The sequence below is a fragment of the Emydura macquarii genome, unplaced genomic scaffold, assembly GCF_026122565.2.
Source record: "Emydura macquarii macquarii isolate MOO-44397 ecotype Brisbane River unplaced genomic scaffold, CSIRO-AGI_Emac_v2 contig_2768, whole genome shotgun sequence".
Taxonomy (NCBI): Eukaryota; Metazoa; Chordata; order Testudines; family Chelidae; genus Emydura; species Emydura macquarii.
Window position 1 is genome coordinate 39,778,694 of NW_027132905.1, and position 14,114 is coordinate 39,792,807.

General features: G+C 48.9%; 1 protein-coding gene across 1 annotated transcript; it reads right to left on the bottom strand.

Annotated features, from left to right (window-relative positions):
* Positions 1-522: 522 nt before the first annotated feature.
* Positions 523-13,205, bottom strand: PRXL2B (peroxiredoxin like 2B). Its single transcript, XM_067567142.1, has 7 exons — positions 13,075-13,205; positions 11,961-12,165; positions 7,903-7,954; positions 7,642-7,705; positions 7,083-7,158; positions 5,420-5,538; positions 523-1,330 (listed from the first exon to the last, which is right to left on the bottom strand). Exons 1-7 carry the CDS (start codon positions 13,135-13,137, stop codon positions 1,304-1,306), a joined length of 606 nt encoding a protein of 201 aa, XP_067423243.1. The 5' UTR covers positions 13,138-13,205; the 3' UTR covers positions 523-1,303.
* Between the last annotated feature and the right edge of the window lie 909 nt (positions 13,206-14,114).

Here is a 14,114-nt window from a genome sequence, read left to right on the forward strand (position 1 = left end):
TCTCCACTTACTCATGTTTTACAGACCAGGAAACCTATTGCAATAAGTTCACGCAATAGAAAAAATAAGGACAGTTGACGATTAAACTCTATCTTCACTAGCATGAAACTCCTACGCTGTTGGGAGTCTGTGCTTAGAATGTGGCACTTTAAATGGACTCAGTGGCTGCCCTTAGTCCAAGCACTTCAGCTAATGCACAGTAGCTTTGAGAGGAGGCAGTTCGCAGCAATGCTTTCACAGAGAGAAGGGTGGTGGCTGCAGCATTCTTTGTGCCTCAGAGCCTGGATTTGATCATCATAAAGGCACCCGTTCTTGAATTTTCCTGGGACGTAAGGATTATTCAGGGCGTTGGGGTTTCATTAGTAGGAAGATCTTGAGGGATACGTAGGGTGATGGAGGGAATGTTTGTGCTCTCTGCACGATAAGCAGGGCTGCTAGGCAGGCTGTCCTCAGCATCTTTTGAATGGCAGTTGGTGCCTGTTAAGTATTTTTTACCTCCAAAGTACTTCTCTGCATAAGGAAAAAAAAATCTTGACTCCAGTTACTGCAGCTTCAATCTAAGCTACAGTGAAGAGTCTATTCAGACACCAGACCCGTGTGTCCACAGCCTCTGAGGGCAGAGAGTACACAGTGAGCTCTTATTAGATGAAAAAGCATGTTCTGGGTGTATGCAGCAGCATGGTTGCCAACAGCTGTTGCGCCCCACAGTGTGTTCCTACTGCCAACATCAGCTAAACAGCTGTTTCAAGCTGCTGTCTGACTAAGGTGACGCTACCCCCGCTTTACAAGCATGCTCAGGCAGTCTGCCCAGAGCCCTCTGTAAGGCTCGTCTGTTTTAATGCCTTTAAGAAGGGGGAAGTGTTAACGTGGACGGATCGAGTCAAGCCACCAACATTTACTAAAGGAGTCTTACTTCGGAGCAAGACAAGCATCCTGTGGATGGAAAGAGGACAAACCAGGAAAGAAAACCAATGGGGCGGGGGGGAAGAGTAACCCTTCTCCCCGCATCCTCCTGTTCAGATGACGCTCTTATTCACATCTACTGATCACTTGACCAAAATGATCCAATGGGAAAGCCACCGGACTAGCTGCTGGTGGATACAACGTTGAGCAATATGGAAAGCTCTGTTAGGCTTGTCCAAGACAGTCTGACACCACACTTTGATTCATGGCATTTACTCGCAGTCAGTGATTTGGCTGTTATACAAAAGTCTGAATACAGATACAATGTGGTGAGATTACAGCAGCTATGCGTGGATAGAACAGGGAAGGTCACCACAGTAGCTTGCTTTCTTGCTCTCCTTCATCTGGTGCAGACCTCTTCATCACACTGTAGAGACAGACAGTGATTCGGTTAGCAAAGTTGCTCCCTCAAGCACAAGGGGGGTGGGAAGAGAAACCAAGGGAATCACCCAGGAAGTCCTACACAAAAGGCTATTTGCTCCTCTTTCTCTACCCTGGTCCCCCTTTTCTTCTAGCCTCTCTAAACCAGTAGATTAGACCCCTGCTTCATCTCATGGCTTCTGTGAAGGCCTGTTCCTGGAATCTGCTTCTTAATCTGACCTGCCACATCTTAAGCCTCAAAAGCCAGGCTTCTTCCACCAGGCCAAGCCAACCCTAAGTCACCCTTCCTGGGTTCTCTATTCACATTGCTTCCTTTCTCCCTCGAAGCACAAAGACCCTCAAGATGTGCGCTTCCAAATGCAGCAAAGATAGTTGCCTTTGGCTTCCTGCTTGTCTACGTCCTGTATGAACTCTCAGCTTAGGAGTGCAAGCCACGAGAAAAGGACTTGTCTGCCAAGCACAACACATCGAAGGTGCTGTACAAACGGAGCCCAAGATAGGTGTCTGACAACTGCGGTAATGCTATCAGTCTAGGATTTGTTTTTCTAGTCAATATGACTGATCCTGAAGCGAATTGTCTTTGTCTACATCTCCAAGAATACATAGAAGTAGTTTAGTCATTTTACCGCATTGGCAAGAAAACACTAGAGTGCTACAAGTTCCACTACAACTAGTGGAAGGCGAGAAATTAGAGCTTTGACCAAGGAAGTTAGGAACCCAGGATTTAGAGGCTTGGAAGAGCCTTGGCTTGAATTTGTCTCTATTGGCCCCTTTGCTGATATGCAGCAGCCGCCTAGCGTCTCTCGTGTAAAAGTCTAGAGTGCACGTATCCTGAGCAACAAGAGGAAGAAGGGTTCTGTGACCGTACAGGTCAGAGGGCAGTTGCATGTTTGACAGTTTAGTTACTTTGGAACTTGATGATTTTGCAGAAATGTGCCCTTAGCAATTCTGGCACTTGCCCCTTGTTATAAGGGATAATAAACACATGCCAGGGAGGAGTCTGTTCCAAGTCACTACAGCACATGGAAGTTACTATTTTATTTTTCATAAAAAAGTTTATTAAGCCTCCCACTTACAGAAGAGTCTTTCCACCTGTCGGTTTGCATCTGTGCCAACACAGCCAAGTATTCAAACCTAGCCATCCATCCACCCTTCCTTTGAAATCCCTAGTCACCCCACATCCCTTATATGCCTATTGCTGACTCTGCAAGTCTAAAAGCACCTTCCTTTGGTAACAAAGCACTGCAGACACCGGCTGCCACCATTGACCTTGACCAGACAAATGTGCTGGGAGGGCACTGGGAGACTAATCTTTCAGGCGTGTATATTGGAGAGTCTTGGGGGGGAAGGCACTAGAGTGGAGACAAGTGTTATTGGTCCCTTCCTCTCCCACCCACATGCTGTCACTAACGGTGTTTTACCCACACGTGGGAGGGCCTGATTTCTTTGGAAGTCTTGGCTGCCGAGCAAGAGTTAGTGGTACCTACAAGGCTCAAATAGCCCTTGCAGCACAGACAATGCTGCAGAAACCCCCAAGGACAGTTTAGGAAGAGGCAAACTGCATTACACGGTGCTCTGTTCCCAAAGCCCATTAGCCTTAAGAGCTGCCCAGGGACTTGCAAATCCTCTCAGACAGGAATCTCGCTGTCCTTGCCACGCCTCTGCCAGAGGGTTTCCACACAAGCAGCAAAGAGAAAGCCCGGTGAGGACTACTGGAGTCTCTTGCAGCCCTATGGGAAAGGGAGGAGACTTCTTGTCAGCTGAGGATTGCAGGTGGAGGTGTTCTAGAGAGGCACGCCCAGGCCCTAGTCCCACCCAGCTCCAGGGCTGGTTTAATGAGAGGGGGAACATTCTGCCCAGACTGATATTTCCACTCCCCGCGCCTCAGGCTGTTCACCCAGCTCTCCCCTCCTCTGGAGCATTTGACAAGCACACAGACTCTTGGGTAGAAGTGCTCCTAAGAGATTATAAGGCAATAGCAGCTTTGCTATAGGGAAGCCACAGATTTAGCCGCACTCTTGCTCCAGTTTTGCCAGAGATCCCTGTAGGAGAAGATACATTTCTGCGTGGGTCACGACTTCAGTGGACTCCCAGTAGGGACTAGCAGCAGAACGTGGCCCTGGTCTCCGTATTAGCTATCTCTGGCGGGCATAGCAGGGCTCTAGGTCAAAGAGCGTTTTGCATCTAGCCCTCCAGTGCTGGAGACAGGGGTGCCTGAGCGCCTGTCAGAGCTGGTCAGGAGGAAGAAATAGGCAAGTCATGGGAGGGGCCCAACAAGCCCTCTAGCCAAAGAAGGAGAGGGTTAGGCTCCCATGGCCTGGAGTGCCAGCTACACACTGCCTGTGGAGGTCACTGGGAGTTTGGGGAACCGCCAAGATTACATACTTATGGTGGGATAGGCAGAAGTGCTCAGCATGTGGGAGCAGAATTAGGCCATTGCTCAGTGTTTTTGGAAGGTTCACCCCTTAGAAAGTGACTTGGACTATGTACCAAGTTTCACCTAGATGCAGATGGAGTATCTAATCCCAGAATAAGACAAGGCCAGTGCAACTGAACAGCTAAATTCACACTGCTCATCCATCAGGTTCTTCCCGTTCCTTTAGAAGAATCTATCACTCAGTTTAACTCTGGTATGGTATAAAATTATATTGGCAAGCATCAAAACTCAATCTCTTCTCCTCATCTCCTGTTCAGCATTTGGGACCAACACTGCAGTACAAGGAAAGCAATTTCTGGTTATATTAATTCCTTCAAGGGGAGATCGCACAGCCTAAGATGGCCGTGGACAAGACAATTGAGCTTTGTCAGAAGTTATTTAGTTTGTGGTTTGTTCTAGACAATTTTAACCATACATTGAGTTTCCATGAGGCTCAATGGCAGACAAAAAAATGTGACTGTCTGCAAGTGCTCCTACTTCAGGAGAGTTACAATAACTGTAAGTAATATTTATGTATAAGTGAGCACCTAAAATCATTACAGGGAAAGTATTTTCCCCAGTCTAGAAGAGTGTCAGTCAAAAGGTTAACTTTTTGGAGGCTTCCCACTATTTACACATCTCAGTTTTAGGTTGGGTGGAGGAGATTATGCATGCAGAAGCCATGATACACGCAATTTTTCCTCTTAAACTAAGAGTGGCTTCCTTCAGCTTACCAGAGATGTTACTGCAGTGCTTCTGATTCGATGCCGTAATGTGTTTCTGACACTGTGCCTCTTCTCAACCCTTACACATTGCAGTATGGTCTTTAGGGAGCCAGGAATATTGAATGCAAGACTGAGAAAGTGGCAGGTGCATGAAAGGGTTTGAGTGATTGCCACTTCATCCTACCCATGAGGGCTATCAGAGTAAGAACCACAGTGGTTCTCATACTGAATTCTCATGGCACAAGCATCATGGGACTGAAGCAGAGGACAGGAGGCGTGGTTTGCCGAAGGGCACTTCCTTCCACTACAGGCGCTACTCTTCTTTCTCCACAGATTCCAACATTTAGCAATTTGCAACTAAGGCTTCATTTTCAAGTCTACGCCGCTTTATTTGAAGACCAGTGTGGGATGAAACGTTAGGCCATCTTGTCTGTTTTCATTAACCAGATGCATTGCCAAAGATCCATTTGGGCTACGTTTCCCCCAGCCCCTGACTTTTTCCTCGATTGCAGTTACTAGGTACACTACTTTACAAGCATCTCCATGGGATAGTCCCAATTTTGGTAGCAAATGGACAATTTAGGGTTTGTCCACAGTAAGCTGCAATGCGCACCACAGCCAAGGATTTCTAAATCTCTCGGCAAGCAGCAGCAACCCCTGCATGCGGTTATTTAGTATGAAACAGCGCCCTGTTAAAGCACACTAGAGAACCATTAGTGCGCTCCAGCAGGGTCCACACACAGCTCCATTAGTGCACTTTAGAAGTCACAAGTCTGGAGTGTGCATTCCCATGCTGTGTCAGCAAGCTTAGTTTGTGGCGTTGGCACAGTGTTCTGTTTTAAGCTATAGCTAGTTAAGGTTTGGAGTGAACTGGTTACAGCTGGTTCCTTCATTTTTAAGTTCAGCTTCCATTAAAGGAAATAACAGCTCTTACCTGAGGTTTCACGCCCTCCGTAATGCTCGCTGAGATCCCAAGGATTTTGATAATGGTTTCCAAGGGAACATAGTCACCAGGTGATTCCTGTATGAAATGCAGCAGTAACTTCTCTCCTCCTGAAAAAGGACAGGATGTATTTTGGTCATTAAAACAATTGGCCAGCAAGGCAGAGACTTTACCTAGCCTGTGCTAAGGGACCCCTGACCGACAGCCAGTCCTGTCCACATGAAAACCAGAACAGGTCTGATGCTCCCCACTGAGAGAGGGAACCGCAGACTGCAAGACACTTCTAGGGATGAGAGATCAGACTGCCTTCCGTGGCTCTGCAGTCTCAGTCTGCCGGCAAACTGCAGTGCCCCACCCTCTCATGCAAATTACAGATGCCGCAGTAGTTTAAGGCTTTTCCCTAAAGCCTGTAGACAAACTGACATTTGCAACAATTACATAAAGCCTAGCATCACTACTGGGTTGGCAAACACAGCCTGTGCTTATTGTTCAATCACCAAATGTTTGCCAGCTCCCCTGAGAAGTCATTAAGACTATGTCCTGCTGCAGAATGGAGAGAAGTTACACTAGTGTGTCAGACTAGAGACCCAAGCTGGAACTCAGGCTTTGTAGAGTGCTGTGTTATCTTTTAAAGAGGAAGAGGCACATATTCAGAGCTAAGTTGTTCTACACATCCAGGTGGGACAGGTGCACTCTGGATTCCCTATCGCTTTTCACTCCAGCATCTAAACATTAAAGCAACTTCATTGAGAATGTGTTTATGGTAGAACGAGGCAGTATTTTAGCTAGGGAGATTTTTTTTTATTTTAGATCTTGTTTTAAGAAGAGTGTTTAAATGCTGCTTTCTGCTATGCTGCCACCTGGTGGTAAGATCTGGACCCAAGGTCTAAAAACAAGAACGCAGTCTTCAAGAAAACAACTACATGTTGGGGTTGTGTGGAAGTTAAACACACTCTGATCCCAAAAGGCTTAAGCAAATTCAGCTACAGATACCACAGCACGGACTGCCCCCATTGCAGAGATGTGTCAGGGCTCTGCATTAACACCACTACTTGTGAGTTACCAGGTTTCAGCCAGAAGGGATTTCCCTCCCAGCCAGAGGCCTTGTACACTCTTGCTCACTGCATACTTTCACTTTCAAATATTACTGAAGTCAGATGCAAGAATCCCTACCCAGGCCATGGAACTGTCAAGCAATGACTGTTCCAGGACTGATCTTAGCTTGTAGGCAGGAGAAAAAAAACTAAACTCATTTTTTCCCAGAGTCTGAGAAAGTTTAAAAGTGACTTAACTGTCCTAACCAATACCATGAAAGACACCATTAAATAACAGAGTGTTAGCAAGGATGACGTCCATTAGTGACCAATGGATACATCTAACAGAGCTCAGACACTTGCCTATCAGTTTTTCCTTTCCATCAGGTTTCCCCATCACCTCACTCCACCAGTTTGCTGCAAATCCTCCCCACCCTCAACCAGTTAGTCTTGATTTCTCGAGACAGGATTTCAACGTGATGGCTTACAAGCCTTCTCCAGACACGGGCTCTTTGACCAGCCAAACTGCTCTAGCAAGTCATCTAGAAATACACATATATCCTTCATCAACTATGGCCACTTAACTGGTAGTTTTCATAGATGGATTCTCATTTACTTACCTTGACTGACTATTATTGTTCCTCCACTCTGCAGGAGGTCACCATTGAAGTTGCCTTGGATGCCCTCTGCATTTGCCTGAGGGAAAATAAGCCCAAGTCAATTGCAAGTGTGATACAAAGGCCTTATCCTGAGGATGCTCAGCACTCTCAAAACCCACTCAAGCCCATGGGAGAGAAGGGTCCCAGATGCACCCATATAAGTCATGGGAGTGCTCAGCACAAGTTTGATCAGGCTTATAGAGCAGTGGTCCCCCAACCTTTCACCCTGCACCACCTCACCACGCCTGGGAGTGGGGCCATGCACTGCAACCAGGGGCCAAGGCCATGCCGGGGTGGGATACTAAGGCCATGCGCCTGTGCCACGATCAGGGGCCCAGGCTGAGTCAGGGGCCAGAGCAGAGCTCAGGGCAGAACAGGGCTGGGTGGCACTCCTTCCCCGCCCTCTGTGGGGACCGGCCACGCCCCCCCAATGTTCCTCCCCACCCCCATGTGGAGGCATACCCCACAGTTTGAAGACCTCAGCAGTAAAGGGTGCATTCCATACTATCTAGTCTCTGACCTTGGTGACAACTTCTCGAACTGGTTTCCCCAGAGCAGCAGGAACGATACTCAAAGCGTTGTACCTGGGGAAGGGGTAAAAAGGACACGTTGGCCACCTGAAAGATGGAGGGGCCAGATCCTCAACTGCTGTAATTCATCTGAGTCAGTGAAGTTACACCAGCTCACACCAGCAGAGTATCTGATCCCAAGTTTGACTATTAGCAAATGGCTTTGATTAAGGGTTGACGTTATCTTAGATGGGACAATAAAAGCCACCCACCTTTTGAAACCCAAGTCATTGTAGCACTTCTTAGTCTCATCAAGGTAGAGTTCTGGAGAGGAAAAAAGCAAGGTTAACACAACCAGGATAGATGCATGGTCTCAGCAGTATTTGTTTTAGGATCATCTGCAAAAAATCTCCTTGCCAGCCAGCCAGCAAAGCTGCTTGTAGTGGGAAGGGTGAGGGAGAAGCGCATTACTTGTCTCAATAACAGGTTTCGAAAAATACCTTTTACACCAAGCAAGATATTGGTTCAAACCTAGCGGATGCCCCCCTTCCACCCATGCCTATAATTACGGCTACAGTTTTGGGACAGGTATTTTTATAAAAAGTCTTGGTCAGGACATGAAACACAAACAGAAATCACGGAAACATACACAGGGCCAGCATTAGGACGTAGCAAGCAGGACAACTGCGGATGGCCCCATGAAGCTAAGTCATGGGCCCAGCTGCCAAATTATTGGCATTTTCAAGTAGTCAGAGGTCTTGTAAAAACACTGAATCCATGACCACTGACGGATTTGTAGCCTTACCTATAATCCCACAGAAAAGAGCCCTTCCGTAGCAGCACTCCAGACACTACTTCAATACATATGTTGCAAGGCACCCGCGCCTGTAATATCTAGATGCCATCCATGGAGTTGCACGAGGCTTTATGGCACAGACCGTTTTATACTGAAGGGTGCAGAGTGAATTTTACTCAGGAGACTGGGCCAGTGGTTTGGCATGGAGGAAGGCATCTTTTGGGGAGTGAGCAGAGGGGGTGAAAGGAGCAATCATAGGTGCGGTGGAGCTCAGGCAGGAGATCAGGTTCTACAGAGCAAGTCAAGAGTGGGCCAGATCTCCAGCTGCAGTGAATGAACAGTGGGGAGGCCATGGTAACATACAGCCAGAGCCAAGCTGGTGACTTTAAACCACTTTCACAGTCCCCAGAGGCTGGCCCCAGCACTGTTCCAGGTTGGCCCCTAGTACAAGTTAGCAAGCTACCAAAGAGGCTCAGCTTTGGAGTCTGGAGTGGCAGCCCCAATTTCAGAGGCCAAGGAAAGGCATTTGCTTGACAGCTCTGGAAACAGAAGTGGCCACAGAGCATATAATGCACAGCCCTTCCCTTCGGGCTTGGGCTGATTCCGAAGGACACGCCCCAGCAGCCATGCAGACTCCAAGACCACAATGTCCTTGGCCTCTCTGCTCAGGCCGCCAGCAAGGTACAAGTTTCCTCCACCCAGTTTTGCAAGTGGAATTTAACCCCTCTGCACCACTACCAGGGATGAGTCACCTTCCACCTGAAACCAGCAGCAACACCAGGGATCTATACCAAGCTGGCGTGCACAAACAAACACAGGGAGACATCTCGCTTCAAGCTTCCAAGTAGCTGCTCATGCAAAGCTCTTGGAAGGTAACTGTTTGGAGCCAGGACATCCCACCCCTTGCTCACGCTCATCTCACGACTGCCCAACACACAGGAATGAAATACAAGAACAATTCTTGTGTGCAAGGGGTGGGGAGTGTTACCGAGTCAGAGCTCCATGAAGCTAGTCCCAGCTCTGCCCTCCACTTGTTGGGAGGCCCATTTAAGCTCTCTAGCCCCAGTTCAGGGTAGCCCTGAAGCCATCTTGCTACACAACCCACCATGAGTTTGGGAAATAAGTGGGGCTCCCTCTCCACACACCCCCAGCTAGGGGGGATTCCCCATTAGGCACAGAGTCAGCATGGGGCCAGCACATCCAGCTGGGAGAAGCTGTGCTCGAGGCATGCCTGCACTCAGGCTGTGGCCCTGGTCAGCGGGGGAATAGCCAAAGTCAGGGCAGCCCCAGGATAAAGCAGCATGAGCTGGACAAGTCTGAGTGGGATCGTAGGACAGGACGGGGGTGATGGTGGGGGTAGGTTCAGCAGCCCTGTGGGTCACTTCCATTTTATGCTTTATGTTCTTATGAGCTCCAGCTTCAGGGCTCAGTCAGTCACCGCAGGGGTCAGGAAGGGATTCTCCTCCTCCCCCCCCCAAAAAATGTATTGCAAGATGTTTGGTTTTTTTGTCTCCTTCCTCCAAAGCCTCAGGGATGGCCATGGCCAGAGATGGGACACTGGCCATTGGGTAGGGCCTGTGAGGAGGCACGAAGCGTTCTCTCTCCTCCTCAGGTGCTGGTTCTCACTCACATACTCAGGGTTTAACAGATGTCCTTCCCCAACCCCATATATGGCTTTCCCCCCACCCAGTACAACTGGCAAGGACCTTTGGGGTGGTTTCCCCTTCCTCTGCAGGGCAGGCTGTAGGTCAGTTTCCTGGAGTCTCTGACTATCTCACTTAGAGAGACAAGGTGGGTGAGGTAATCGCTTTTTGGTCCAACTTCTGTTGGAGGGAGACCGACAAGCTTTTGAGAACACAGAGTTCTTCTTCAGGCCTGGGAAAGGTTCTCAGTGTCACAGCTAAATACAAGATCGGACAGAAATTCCCTGAATCTGTACTGATCTGTATCAATGCAGGTACAGCCGTGATACTGAGTACCTTTCCCAGACCTGACCAGGAGCTCTGTGTAAACACAAAAACAACGAGAGTCCTGTAGCACCTTAAAGACTAACAAATTTCTGGGGGCATAAGCTTTCGTGGGCTGCAACCCACTTTGTCAGATGCATGAAGTGGAAATCACAGATAAGAGGTATATCTATACATCCAAAGGTAAGAAATAGAACAATGGGGAGGGCAAGTGCTAACAAAGTCAGTTCAAACAACGTGAATTCTGTAGCACTTTAAAGACTAACAAATTTAATTTCAGTAGGCATAAGTTTTCGTGAGCCTCAGCTCACTTCCTCAGATGCAGCTGGTAGAAATGATACAGCAAAATAGGAAACATATAGAAAACATATAGAAGGCAACATTTACATATCCAAGGGCATAGATAACAATGGGGTAGGTGGATAGAAGCCGGGTACTTGAGGCTTAATGACAACCATTGAGTAAGAGGTGAGAATGGGTCATCAGAGCAAATTACTTCTTGTAACGAGATGACACATTCAAACTAGGTTTAAACAGGGATTTGGAATGGCTAAGTTCGCAAATAATTTCTAACTCAGCAGTTTGTCTTTCAAGTCTGTTTTTGAAGTTTTTTTTGGAGAAGTACAGCAACTTTCAGGTCAGTGACAGAGTGCCCTGGGAGACTGAAGTGTTCTCTGATTGATTTATGGATATTATTTTTTATGTTTGATTTGTGTCCATTTATCCTTTTGTGTAGTGATACTCCAGCTACCCCATGGTTATCTATGCCCTTGGATATGTAAATGTTGCCTTCTATATATTTCCTATTTTGCTGTATCATTTCTACCAACTGCATCTGAGGAAGTGAGCTGAGGCTCATGAAAGCTTATGCCTACTGAAATTAAATTTGTTAGTCTTTAAAGTGCTACAGAACGCACGTTGTTTTAGCTGTATACAGACTAACACGGCTACCCCTCTGAAAGTCAGGTCAGTTAGGGTAGATGAGGCCTATTCACAACCGTTGATTAGAAGGTGAGAATGCGTGAACAGTGACAATTACTTCTTGTAATGAGGTAACCATTCCAAGTCCCTATTCAGACCTAGTCTGATTAAACAGCTCACCTCTCTCACTAACAGAAGTTGGACTAAAAGATATTACCTCACCCACTCGGGCTCTCTAATGTCACGGGACCAACACGGCTCCAACAACGCTGCATCCTCTCTCACTTCACTTCCCTGCCATCACAGGTGCATCAGGTGTTCGCACACCTCAGTCCCCCTTATTCTCTGCCTGTGGCACAGAATTGTTCCCTCTCCCATGGGCTGTAATACTTGGGTTTAATGTCAGTTGTTGGGTTTAGTGTGCGGGTGCCGTGAGATATACAGGAAGTCAGGCCCAATGATCTGGTTGGCCCTTCTGACATTACACAGAGTCCATGCATCGGGTTTTGCATGAGCACAAGGCTGAATAAAGGTGCCTGTACCTTGGTTTGTGAACTGGGTAGAGTTCTTCCCCACCTGAGAGAAAGAAGAGTTTATAATGTGCTTAGAGATCTTTGGAGGGAGAAGTTGCCCTCCTTCCTCCTACCTCCTTTGAAGTAGTTCCCACTGATAAACTCCTCCACTCCGACGCTCTCCGGCCCGACAGCGACCAGGTGGACGTTGTGACTGTCCAGCAGCTCTTTCAGTTTGCTGGTCTCCTTGGCAATCCAGCGGCAAACCTGGCAGCCAAACCTCCGCAGGAAGAGCACAACACATGGATGGTCCTTCCACAAGGCCCGCAGCTCCACCACCTGCGGAGAGGTATTACTGGTAGCTACAGGGCCAACACCAGGAAAGCAGCCGAACACTTGTGGCAGCACATACAGGGGAGAGTCACCTCATCAGTGTTAAAGGGTCATCCTCCATTGGAGAACTAGGCAGGCTGTTGGTCTGAAGAGTTAGGAGTCTCCGGGGACAGCAGAAGAGGGATTGTCATCCCTGTCCCCACTTTGTGGCGTGTAGCCATGTTGTTTAGGTTTAGGGAAAAGTGGGGCAGAGAAACATGGTGTGAAATGCCCCTCGCTGAGGAAACTGATGATACAGGGGAAACAATGAAGAGGCCTATAGATAAGAGGCCCTATAGTCTAGAGCTGAAGATTAAAGACCGAGTCTGGGCGATGCTTACTCCTGTGATAGGCAAGCCTTTTGTCAAACAGGACGTGTTTGCATTACACAGACTTGTGTCCCCGCCACCCGGGGTGGAAGGAGAGGACACAGAGTCTAAAAACCAAACACAAAAACCACACCCCCGCCCCCAAACCAACCAGGTACTGAACAGAGCCTGCTGCAGGGGTTTACTAGGGACACATCCCCGAGGTCATCGCCCCGCTGGCGAGGGATTACGTGCCACGGCATTATTGCTGCTCATCACGGGTCTCGTTTTATGGCAGGCCAAAGCCGTGCACAGCTGGGGAGCAGTTAAGATTTTGCCCCCCACAAAACAAGCAATGGCTGGGGAGTGGGTTTCCTTTTCTGTCCGTCCCCCCCGTTGTACCAGCTGTTAGAGGCGGGGAGGCGCCTTTTCTCCCCGGCAGTGGGAGGGGACAGGAGACGGGGGAGGGGCGGCTGGAAGGGGCGAGCGGGACTGACCCCGGCACCGACCCACGGCCCCCCCGGGCTCGTTTCCCCGGGCTGCCAGCCGTGCCCCCCGCGCCGCTCACCTGGCCGCTTACTGCGTTCTTCAGCGGGTTGGCTCCCACTCGGGCGAGATCCACGGCAGCCATCGTCAGTGTTGTCCAGCCGCTAACCCCCGCCGCCTCCTCTTTTATCGGCTCAGACCCAGAGTCCTCATCAGCTGCTTGGCCAGGCTCTCACGTGACCCGAGCGGCCCGGGACACGCCCTTCTCATTGCCATGCAGGAGCAATCAGCCAATCAACGGCTCCGGACCGGAGGGGGCGGGGCGGAGGGTGTGTGTGTGTGCAAGGGTTCATAATAAAACCCTGGGGCTTGGGCGGGGCGGTGACTGGGCTAAGGGGTGGAGGAACAAGGGCAGTGGTGGCATCGAGTGACCCGTGCCATGCCCCGTGGGGGAAGGAGGTGGCTGGGATGCAGGACCTTGGTGATGCCCCAGATTGCATTGACAGGGGCTGCCTATGGATATCCGTGCAGATACACACACACGCCGGAGAAAGGAAATAAGGGGGGTAGGGGTTAAATCATGTAAATCCACCACGTGGGCGTGAAATTAAGAGGGTAAAAGAGTTAAGAGGTGGAAAGTTTTGCAAAGTAGTTCCATGGAAAGGGTCTGCGTAATAAGAGCAGGGCCAGAAGTGATCCAGTCCAGAGCAAGGGTGAGATGATGCAAAGGCTCTGCGGGGTTGCATGAAGGGGTCTGTGCAATGCCTGGGGTAGAGAAATAGCAACACACCAGGGTAGTTAGATCCTGAGCATGGTTATTAATACTCAGTGAGCACTTGCACTTTGCTCTGCAGATCATTCAGGGCTGAGTTAGAAGTTTAACTCCTCTGTGCCTGTGGGAAATGTGTGAATGGTGGGGGGAAGGGTGGCCAAACCCCAGGAAGTTCCTTGCTGTAAATTATGCTTCCTAGCTTTAACCACCAAGTAGCTTCCGAGCGAGTCTAGCAATAATACTTCGCTCCTTTCTCTCATCTGAGGATTTTACAATGCATCACTGACATTAACCAAAGCTCCCCTCCTGCTGGCAGGCAGGGATGGTTAATACTGGTAACATCCAGGGTA

Bases quoted from the DNA above. Each gene is read 5' to 3' on its own strand.
- PRXL2B (XM_067567142.1), bottom strand. From the start codon at position 13,137: ATGGCTGCCGTGGATCTCGCCCGAGTGGGAGCCAACCCGCTGAAGAAC. The intron at 7,955-11,960 runs GTAGGAGGAAGG...TTTCCTCTCCAG, and splicing joins TGGGAACTACTTCAAAGGAG to AACTCTACCTTGATGAGACT. The intron at 1,331-5,419 runs GTAAGAGCTGTT...CTGTCTCTACAG, and splicing joins CGGAGGGCGTGAAACCTCAG to TGTGATGAAGAGGTCTGCAC.